The 11,809-nt window shown below is 47.3% G+C and overlaps 1 protein-coding gene across 2 annotated transcripts in view; it reads left to right on the forward strand.

Annotated features, from left to right (window-relative positions):
• LOC119967298 (collagen alpha-1(X) chain-like) overlaps positions 1–11,051 on the forward strand; it is a 29,195-nt gene extending 18,144 nt beyond the window's left edge. The window contains exon 3 of one of the 2 annotated variants that reach the window (XM_038799639.1): positions 9,168–11,036. In XM_038799639.1, coding sequence (XP_038655567.1) covers positions 9,168–10,978 — 1,811 coding nt within the window. In that variant the 3' untranslated portion in view covers positions 10,979–11,036. Of the gene's footprint in view, positions 1–9,167 lie in introns of both variants that reach the window. The other variant, XM_038799638.1, reaches the window with a different exon arrangement.
• Positions 11,052–11,809: the final 758 nt, after the last annotated feature.

The following is an 11,809-nucleotide window of genomic DNA, read 5'->3' on the forward strand; positions in this document are numbered from 1 at the left end:
CTTCTGTCTATGAACAGGTCTCCCATCCTTCTGATGCCTGCCCTTTGCCAGCTCTGTAACCCACCATCCATCCTCCCCGGGACAAACCTGTGATTGTTGCATATCAGGGTCCAGACCGACGCACCCGCCACCTTCTTGTATTGCGGTGAACCACCTTACCCCTGTATTAGGGGATGTAAGGTAGGACCTGTATTACAGGTTCGCCGGTAGCCCCTGCCGGGTGCTCCGCCCAGTAGGAGGAGTATAAATATGCGTGTCCTCCATTGATCAGCCATTTTGCCAGCTGCAGCAGGTGGCCACGCATCTGACCGCAATAAAGCCACGGTTGTACCCAACTTTAGTCTTTGTGCAATTGATCGTGCATCAATAGTCCAAAGGCCAAGATGTCGGCCTCTTTCGACCCTTGAACTCCCGGGTCTTCTGACACTCCAAAGATCGATATCTCTGGACTCGGCACCACCCGTGTGTTAAGCACCTTGGACATTGCCCTCGCGAACCCTTGCCAGAACTCTCTAACCTCCGGGCATGCCCAAAACATGTGGACGTGGTTTGCAAGGCTGCCCTTGCACCTCATACAACTGGCGTCTACCCCAAAACTTGCTCATTCTCGCTGCCGTCACGTGTGCCCAGTGGACCATCTTAAATTGACTTAGACTGAGCCTGGCACATGATGAGGAGGAATTAACCCCGCCCAGGGCCTCTGCCCACAGACCCGCTTCCAACTCCTCACCTAGCTCCTCCTCCCACTTGTCCTTGAGCTCCTCCACCGGGGTTTCCTCCACCTCCTGTAGTTCCTGGTAGATATTCGACACCTTCCCCTCCCCCAGGGGAGACCACCCTGTCCTGTATCCTCAGTGGCGGCATGTCGGAAAGGCCACTACCTGTTTTTTCAGGAAGGTTCGTACTTGCAGATATTTAAAGGCGTTTCCTGGCGGCTGATTAAATTTGTTCTCTAGCGCCTTCAAACTGGGAAAGCTTCTGTCTATGAACAGGTCTCCCATCCTTCTGATGCCTCTCCTCTGCCAGCTCTGGAACCCACCATCCATCCTCCCTGGGACAAACCTGTGGTTGTTGCATATCAGGACCAGACCGACGCTTCTTCCACCTTCTTGTACCTCCTCAACTATCCCCAGATCCGCAGTGTCGCCACCACCACCGGACCTGTGGAGTAACGGGTCGGCGAGAATGGCAAAGGAGCCATTATCAAAGCTCCCAGACTAGTACCTTTACATGATGCTGCCTGCAGCTGCTCCCACGCTGCCACCCACCCACCCACCCCCCCTCCCCCAAATCGCCTACTTCCTAATCATAGCTATATTAGCTGCCAAGTAATAGTTTCAACTGTGCCAACTCCCCCCCCCCCCCCCGAGTTACTTGCGGGGTCTTATTCGCCCACACAAAGCCCGTAATGATCCTAAATCACCCGTTTAAAAAAGGCCTTCGGGATGAAGATGGGGAGGCACTGAAAGACAAACAAAAATCTGGGGGGGGCTGTCATTTTCACGGTCTGCATCCTCCCTGCCAGTGACAGCGGGAGCATGTCGCAACTTTTAAAGTCCCCTTCCATTTGCTTAACCAACCGGGTCAGGATGAGCCTGTGCGGGGCATCCCATTTCCTGGCCACCTGTATACCCAGGTGACGAAAACTTTTCTCTACCATCCTGAGTGGCAGCTCTTTCAGTCTCTCCTCCTGCCCCTTGGCCTGGATCATAAACAACTCGCTCTTTCCCATGTTCAGTTTGTATCCTGAAAAACTACCAAAATCCCTCAGGATTCGCAGAACCTCCTCCATCCCCTCCACGGGGTCCGAAATGTACTGGAGCAAATCATCCGCGTATAGCGGGACCGATGTTCCACCCCCCCCCCCCCGAGACCAGTCCCCGCCAGTTCCTCGAGGCTCTCGGCTCTATAGCTAGTGGTTCTATAGCTAGGGCAAATAGTAACAGGGAGAGGGGACACCCCTGCCTCGTTCCCCGGTGAAGCTCGAAGTACCCCGATCGCAGCCGGTTTGTGCATACACTTGCTACAGCTGCCTGGTACAGCAATTTCACCCAGCCAATAAAGCCCTCACCAAACAAGGGGTTGACTCTTAACTGCCCTCTAAAATAGTCTAGCAAGCCACTCAGTTGCAGCAAATCATTATGAAGCCTAAAAGAAATTAAACCGGATGGACCTCCTGGCATGAGCTTTGGTACTGGAAACAAAAATGGCACACATGACCCTTTCGACACTGCAAACATCTGGGGGCTTGTCCCAAAATTGGGAGAGCTGACCCAGTGACTAGCCAAGCAACAATGAAATTAAAATGAAAATCGCTTATTGTCACGAGTAGGCTTCAATGAAGTTACTGTGAAAAGCCCCTAGTCGCCACATTCCGGCACCTGTTCAGGGAGGCTGGTGTGGGAATCGAACCGTGCTGCTGGCCTGCTTGGTCTGCTTTAAAAGCCAGCGATTTTGCTCAGTGAGCTAAACCAGCCCCTAGCTAAACCAGCCCCTACCAACCTGACATAGTCACACTCACGGAATCATACTTTACTGATAATGCCCCAGACACCATCTTCTCTGTCTCACCCGTATGGCAGATCCACCAGAGGTGGCACGGCACAGTGGTTAACAGCTGTGGGGGAGTTGTCCTGAGAGGCCTCAACATTGACTCTGTACCCCATGAAGTCTTATGGCATCAGGTCAAAGATCAGCAAAGAAATCCGCTGATTGCCACCTAGTTCCTCATCTGAACTGGTGAATCAGTACTCCTCCAAGTTGAACAACAATTGAAAGAAGAACTGAGGGTGACTAGGGTACAGAACGTAATTTGGGTGGAGGACCTCCATCACCAAGAATGGCTTTGAAGCGCCACTACAAACTGAGCTGGCCAAGTCCTGAAGGATGTAACTGCGAGACTGGGTCTGCAGCAGATGGTGAGGGAACATGATATAGAAACATATTATAGAATGTTATAAAAACATATAAAATTATGAAGGGAATAGATAGGATAGATGCGGGGAGGTTGTTTCCACTGACGGGTGAGAGCAGAACTGGGGGCGTAGCCTCAAAATAAGGGGAACTAGATTTAGGACTGAGTTTAGGAGGAACTTCTTCACCCAAAGGGTTGTGAACCTATGGAATTCCCTGCCCAGTGAAGCAGTTGAGGCTCCTTCATTAAATGTTTTCATGATAAAGATAGATAGATTTTTGAAGATAAAGGAATAAAGGGTTATGGTGTTCGCGTGGGAAAATGGAGCTGAGTCCACAAGAGATCAGCCAAGATCATTGAATGGCGGAGCAGGCTCGAGGGGCCAGATGGCCTACTCCTGCACCCAGTTCTTACGTTCTTATGAACCAATAAGAGGAGAAAACCTACTTGACCTCATCCTCACTAATCTATCTGTCGCAGATGCATCTGGCCACAACAGTATCAGTAGGAGTGACCACCACACAGTCCTTGTGGAGACAAAGTCCCGTCTTCATATTGAGGGTACCCTCCATCATGTTAATAAAAGCAAATTACTGCGGATGCTGGAATCTGAAACCAAAGAGAAAATGCTGGAAAATCTCAGCAGGTTTGGCAGCATCTGTAGGGAGAGAAATGAGCTAACGTTTCGAGTCCAGCTGACACTTTGCCAAAGCCCTCCATCATGTTGTGTGACACTACCACTGTGCAAAATGGGAATGATTTTGAACAGATCCAGCAACTTAAAACTGGGCAACCATGAGGCCATAAGCAGCAGCAACATTGTATACAACCACAACCTGTAACCTCGCAACCCAGCACATCCCCCACTCTGCCATCACTATCAAGCCGGGGGATCAACCCTGGTTCAATGAAGAGTGCAAGAGGAGCATGCCAGGAGCAACACCAGGCATATTTAAAAACTGGGTACTAACTGGTTGAGATAAAACACAGGGCTACTTGCATGCCAAACAGCGGTAGAAACAAGCGATAGACAGAGTTCAGCGTTCTACAACCAAAGTATCAGATGTAAGCTCTCCTGTATGCAGTCCGGCCCACATCTAATTGTGAATGGTGCTGGAGAATAAAACAACTAACTAGAGGAACAGGCTCTACAAACATCCCCATGCTCAGTGATGGAGGAGCCCAGCACAACCGTACAAAAGACACGGCTGAAGCAGTGGCAAACATATCAGCCTTCTATTGAGGTCCCCAGAATCAAAAGTGAAACTCTTCCACAAATTTAATTCACTCAACATGATATCAGTAAAGGGCTGAAACCATTGGATACAGCAAAGGCTGTGGGCCCTGACAATATTCCGGTAACAGTACTGAAGACCTGTGCTCTTGAACTAGCTGTGCCACTAGCCAAGCTGTCCCAGCACATCTACAACAATGGCATCAATCTAACAATATGGAAAATTGCCCAGGCATGTCCTGTAAGGAAAAAGCAGAACCAACCTGACCAATTACCACCCCGTCAGCCTCCTCTCGATTATCAGTAATGTGATGGAAGCTTCCATCAACTGTGGTAACAAATGGCACCTTCTCAGCAATAACCCGCTCACTGATGCTCAGTTTTAGATCCACCAGGGCCACTCAGCTCCTGATCTCATTGTAGCCTTGGTCACAACCAACAGATCAGATCTAAACTCTGCAGTCCTGTCACATCCAGTCGCGAAAGGTGATGGACAATTAAACAACTGACTGGAGGAGGAGGCTCCACATCCTCATTGATGGAGGAGCCCAGCACATCAGTGCAAAATAAAAGGCTGAAGCATTTGCAACAACCTTCCCCTAGAAATGCCAGGAGGGTGATCTATCTCAGCCGCCTTCTGAGGACAGCAGCATCACAGGTGCAGGTCTTCAGCCAACTTGATTCACTCCACATAATGTAAAGAAATGGCTGAAGGTATTGAGTATTGCAAAGTCTATGGCCCTGACAATACCCCAGTGCCTAGATCCTGGAGTGGGGCCTTGGAGTAGGCCTCGTCGGCCCTCCACGTGGATTCTTCCTTCCATCTTTCGGTACGTTATGTGCTGGGCAGGTCTCTCCAGGTCGGGGCACCCTGCGGGCTTCTCCGGGTTGGGTCAGGCCAGGGCTCATGGTCGGGGGCTGGTAGAGTGCTCTGGCGGCTGGATCGGGCAGTCCGGGGTCCGGGTCGGGTCCAAATCAAAGTCGAGGTCGGACTTCCAGTTTGTGCCTCTTCAACCTCCAGGTCGGGTCATTGTACGAGTCCAGCCAGTCAGGTCAGGTCATCATGTCCATTCCACGGGCCTCTGAGGATCTTTAAACCTGCAAGAGAACATAAAAGACAAAGGTTAGTGATAGTGTTAGTTTTAGAATTAAGTTTTAAGAGATTAGTATGGTTATAGGAGAAGTAAAAAGAGGATCTGTGTGAGAGAGCACGCAGAGAGTCGCCACTCTCCAGCGCCATTTTGCTGACATGCTAATGGGCCAGCACTCTGCTGCCGCAAATTCTGAACAATTCCCAGCCTGATGGGCATTCTAATCGCTGGGTCTGGAGTTGGCACCAAAGAGCCTGGCAGCTGGAGCTGTTTTAAGCGCTCCACTTACCTCACAGTCACTGCAGCCACCAAGATGGCTCAGCAAAGATCTGCCCCCTGAGGGCAAGAGTCCAAGGTGGACCCACAGCTCCATGCCAGTGAGAAGTGGAGGGACACCCTCTTCCCCAGCTTGGGCCACAGACTCAATCCTGCTCTCCTGACTACTGTCTGGGAAGTGGCGGAGGCAGACCATGTTGCCAGTTTCACCAGGAGGAGATAGCTGTTGAGCTGGAGGGGTGGGGGTCACTGGTGAGTCAACCCTGAGAGGGGCAGAGAACCAGGGAGGGTTCCAAACGCTGCAGGTGTTCTCTGGCTGTCGTGACCTCTGCTGATCCCCTGCTTCCCCTGCAATGGAGCAGCACTTCTGAGGAGTGCTAACACCTGGTGGGCTCCTGATTGAGTTTGGCCCTTAATGATACAGCTTGAGTATGAGGGTGAGCAGAGGGACAGCCTCGGTGGGCTCCCAGATGACCAGAGGCCTTCTGAGCATTTAAAGGACACAGGTAGCACTCACCAGTGTGAGCAGCCAAGAGCCTGTCAGTAGCACCAAAAGGAGTGTGTTTAAAAGACAGACTGCAAAAAAGGCAGTCTGAGCCAGGCCACCCCAATCCCGAGGGGTTCACCCCAAGTCCATGGACTTGCAACAAGTCACTAACTGCTACTGTTCTCGGCCAGGCAGCCAGCCCCCAGCAAACCCGACTGTTTACAACAGTTTTTCAGAGTTTCTTTATCCTCCCGCTCCCCCTCCGCAGCCATGGCGCGCAGTCCACGTTTGCCAATACTTGTAGTAATTCTTGCACGTGAGGCTTCTGCCTGAGAGAAGTAGAGCATCACAAAAGGGCGGAGCATACTGTGTCCAACCCGCTAATCAGAATTGAATGCATGTAAATGGCAGTTTTGCATGCCCCCGCCAGGGGAAACTGTACCCGATTTGGCAGGTACCCGATTCTCTGCCTGATCATGATTTGCAGTTTTGGCGTCACAAGGTGGAGAATTTCACCCATTTTTTGTTAAAATTATTATTATTTGTATCAACAAGAATTTCCAAACATCAGTCCTAAGATTGTCCTTGACTGCTATGAACTTGTCTCCCCTTTCCACTTTTCCAGTCTGAGTTAGTGTTCTGGGTCTAACGTTTCCATACCATTTCTGTCATATCTAAAAGAATCAGATCGTCTTTCGGTTACTTCTTTTCAAAGTTGACAGCCAGTTTCCTTTAACCTTCCTCCTAACCCTGTTCTCTATTGTTGGAGATCAATCTTGCTCTTTTGTGATAGCTGTAAGGGCTTGAATGTGCTCTTTGTATCTCAGTAGCCAGAACTTGTTGCAATATTCAACTGAGTGACAAAGGAACCAGAGACTGGAATAATGGAAAGACATTGTCAGATAATTCATAATTTAGTAAAAACATAAAATGCTATTTCCACCAGTTTCTCTTATTGCTGATTTGGAAGGTTTGTAGTATTTTGTTTTGGTACTAATGCATAATTTAATGAACTTCACAATGGTCCACCTATCTTGACATGAGTGCTAGGCTGTATTGTTAGGCACCAGCTAACAGTAAATGGTAGTTGCCTGACAAGCCTGCATTGATACCGTCCAGAAGTGGGGTTTGGGGCACAGTGGTTTGGGGTACGAGTGCATGTGGGAGTGAGTAAGGGATATAGGTTTGGCCATCGGGAGTACTTGACTGGACAAGGGACTACATTTTTATCTTCCAATGCTGAGAAAACCTACATCGGGAGAACCAAATGGAAGGCAGTAAGCGAATCAATGGTTATTGGGGTAAGGCAGGAAAATGGAGTTCGGGATTATCATATAAGATCAGTCATGATCTCATTGAATGGCAGAGCAGACTCGATTGGCCAAATGGCCTACTTTTGCTCCTATGTCTGATGGTCTTATGCATGTGGGTCTGTAATTTCATAAATTCCTGCCCAACATTTTCACTGGGTTGGGAAATGTGGTGACTTGCAATTCAACATGAAATTAAAGTGACGCTGGGTTGCCATTTAAAACATTTGCTCCAAATTCCATTTTCCCTGAGGCTGTTATCGTTGGGTTCCTGAAGGCTTTAGGAACCACACCACGTAAGCCTTTTTGTGAAACTTGGGGGAAGGTGGTTGTAGTCAGGGAACTTTTGAAAACCTCAACTGTCAGAATTGGCCGACAATGGAGCTCAGTCTTTAAAGGGTAGGAGACAATTTGACAATCATTGTGTCAGGGATCAGATGCATCAGAATACTTTTTCCAGTGGATACAGTTCTCTTCTACATTCTACAGTATGGAGAAGCATATATGATGTAAAAAAGGACCCTGTGGTTTGGTTTTCACATTGATGTAATGTATTGACAACTTCTGAGCCTTTGAAGCACTCTGCCAGTAGTCAGTCAGTACAGAATCAACGAGACATATAATAACACTGGTAGGCCTTTGAATTGCTCTTGAAATCACAGCCTTTCAAAATTCCCTTTGTAAAGTTTCACCACTTTGCAAGCTTGTAAAACTGTCAATCAAACACAGTCAATGAAAGTCCTGTTGGAAAAAAAATTCATCCATTAACATCTATTCTTGTCCAAATAAACAAAGGCATGAAAAATACTTGAAAGGTAAACCTACTACAAGCTCATAAAACTATCAATAAAACAAATACAGCAGTTCCCTTTTTAGATGTGTCAACAGGGCTGAGCCCATAGATAGTCTTGGAGCATAGCTAAGCATTCATAATGCTACCAACTGGAAACTATATCAATAAAACAGGCTGAAAAAATGGCCAGACTTGGAATGACATCGAATTTATAGCATAGAAAGAGGCCAATAGTCAGTGGCCTGTGTCCATTGTTTATGTTCTCCATGATCCTCCTCACTCTTCACTTCATCTAATGCAATCAGCATAACTTGCTATTTATTTCTCCCTCATGTATTTGTCCAGCTTCAGTTTAAAATATTTCTGTATTTTGAAATGTATTTATTCACATGATGTGGGCATCACTAGAAAGGTCAGCATCAGTTTCCCCGTCCACCCACTACCCTCCTCCCTTTCTACCCAAATTTCCCTTGAGAAGATGACAGTGAGATACTTTATTAAACTGCTGAAATTCCTGGGTTTTGATACAATTAGGAGGCTTTCAGGTGCAATTAAGCACCAAGCACATTGCTGGGTTCTGGAATCATATACAGACCAGACCAGGTAAGGACAGCAGGGTTCCATCCCTAAAGGACATTAATGAGCCAGACAGGTTTTTATTCACCCACCATGTAATTACATAGCCATTTTTACCAATACTTTGTTTTTATTCTAGATTTATATAAGTAACTGAACTTAAATTTGCCAGCTGCTATGGTGAAACCTGACCTCTGAAAGAATAGTTCTGGCCTCTGCATTCCTGAACCAGTACTCTACCATACACCGAAAACATACTATTGCAACTCATGCCCACATTTTATGATTTAAATAAAAACTCTAAGCCTCCCCATGGAATCAGGTTCCACATTCTAACCATTCTCTGGGCAGACATTTTTCCTGAATTTCACACTGGATTTAAGATGACAACAGATCAATTAGTAAAATTCAGGAGAATAATGTTACATGATATGGAATACATATTATTGGTGTCCGAATGTGAACAGTGCCATTTTCTTTTCATAGGTATCAGAGGTCCATCGGGTTTACCAGGACCAAGAGGCCCACCAGGAGCAACCGGTGCTTCAAATAAAGGGCCTCCAGGCATGTGTGGATCAGCTGGACTGCCAGGAAACCCAGGAGCAACCTATGTGGGGCAGCCAGGAATGCCAGGGTTACCAGGAGAAAAGGGTGAAAGAGGATTTTGTGGACAATATGGTGACATGGGGCCTCAAGGGCAACAAGGATTACATGGGCCTCCAGGACTTGTAGGTTCTCCTGGAGCCAGTACAAAATCTGTTGATGGCGAGGCTGGTTCCCAAGGATCATCAGGTCCTCCAGGGTCAAAAGGTGATTATGGAAAAGTTGGAGAACCAGGAGATCTGGGTCTGCGTGGGGAAAACGGTGCTGCCGAAATTGGCCCTCCTGGATTCACAGGAGAAACGGGGTATCCAGGGCCTCAGGGTGAGCCAGGACCCCTTGGAGAAGTAATTGCAGGTCCACCAGGGGCTCCTGGTATCCCTGGCACATCAGGAGAGAAAGGTGAAAGTGGAGAATCTGGTAGTCCCGGAACTACAGGTCTACCCGGTGAAAACGGATCACACGGTTCACCTGGTATAGCAATTTCAATGCCAGGGGTAGATGGTAAACAAGGTCTTGCAGGGATTCCTGGGATGAAGGGTCTTCCAGGCCCAAAAGGAATGGCGGCGAAACATGGTCCACCGGCTACTGGAAATCCAGGTTCGGCAGGCCTTCAAGGTGAGCCTGGTCCGAGAGGATTGTATGGCTATGTTGGTGAGAAGGGAGACCCAGGAATCAATGGAGGGTTTGGTAGTTCAGGACTCAAAGGATTTCCAGGGCCAACAGGTCTATCAGGTCTGAAAGGTTTTCCAGGTGAAGATGGCAATCCAGGACCTTCAGGAGAACCAGGTATAATAGGGTTGCCTGGAATTTCTGGATTACAAGGCGATGAAGGGCCAACTGGTGCTCCTGGAAAATTGGGAATTCCAGGAGAAGAAGGTATTCGAGGGTCACAGGGAAAACAGGGTGCACCTGGTCCGCAGGGTGATAAAGGGCCCAGAGGTAGACCTGGTGAATTTGGTATACAAGGTGATCTTGGTTTTCATGGACCATTGGGGATTCAAGGCAATCATGGGCCAATTGGACCTGCTGGAAAAATTGGCAAACCAGGTCCAAATGGGTCTTCAGGCCCTCCAGGACAAAAAGGCATCAGAGGAGATCCAGGAAAACGAGGTCCACCAGGTCGTACCAACCTTATCTTATCTGGAGCCCCATTGGGAGGAGATGTGGAAACATTTAGTTACGCAGAATCACAGGGACCTCCAGGCATTCCTGGTCCTCCTGGTGTACCAGGTCCATCGGGTTCCCCAGGTCCGCCAGGGGAAACTGTAATACAGTCAACATCAAATACCGATCAAAGTTTTAAAGTCATTCTCTCTACACCATATTCTACAACAGGAATGCCAATAGTTTTTGACAGAATACTTTACAATCAAGCCAATGTCTATGATTCAGAAACTGGCATTTTTACATGTCAAATACCAGGAATTTACTATTTCTCATATCACATCCATGTCAAAGACAGAAGTGTTCACGTTGCATTGTATAAAAATGGTAAACCGGTTCTATACACATATGATGACTACAAGGAAAACAATATTGATAATGCTTCAGGGGGTGCTGTACTACAGCTACAGGAAATAGATAAAATATATTTACAATTGCCTTCAGAACAGTTAAATGGTTTATACTCCTCCAATAAAATGCAATCATCCTTCTCAGGATTTTTGGTTCACAGAACCAATCTATTGGCATAGAATTATATGTTGTCGGTCCAATTCAGGACATTGTGAATGATAATAAAGGATTTTTGATGAAGAAATAAAATTGATTTAAAAAATAAATACACAACTATGCAGGATCGAATGGATTAATACATCGTGGAAGTATCACTTAATGAGCAGCTTACTTACCTAATGACGCTATGCCTTTGTGCTGGAATTATCTGGTAAATGAATCTAGGAACATAGGAATTAGGAGCAGAAGTAGGCAATTCAGCCCCTCAAGCCTGCTCCGCCATTCAAACAGATCATGATCTCGTCCCAGTCTCAATTCTACCTCCCCACCTGTTGCCCATATCTCTTTAACCCATTTTTAAAATCTGAAATATATCTATCTCCTTCTTGAAACCATTTAATGACTCCAATTCCATCGCACTATGGGGCAGCGAGTTCCACAAATTCACCACGCTCTGCAAGCGGTAGTTCCTCCTCATCTCAGTTCTAAATCTATCGCCTCTCAATTTATATCCGTGATCTCTCGTTCTAGATTTCCGCACAAGGGGGAATATTTGGTCTATCCTAACTTTATCAATCCCTTTTAGTATTTATATACCTCTATCAGATCTCTTCTCACCCTTCTAAACTCCAGCGAGTAAAAACCCAAACTGTTTAATCTCTCCCCATACAGCAACCCTTTAATCCACGGAATCAATCTGGTGAACTTCATCTGAACTGCTTCTAATGCCAAAATATCCTTCCTCAAATAAGGAGACCAAAACTGGATACATTACTCCAGATATGGGGCGAAATTCTCCGACCCCCGCAGGGTCGGAGAATCGCCCGGGACCGGCGAAAATCCCGCCCCCG

Source organism: Scyliorhinus canicula, chromosome 6 (assembly GCF_902713615.1).
Source record: "Scyliorhinus canicula chromosome 6, sScyCan1.1, whole genome shotgun sequence".
NCBI classification, from domain to species: Eukaryota; Metazoa; Chordata; class Chondrichthyes; order Carcharhiniformes; family Scyliorhinidae; genus Scyliorhinus; species Scyliorhinus canicula.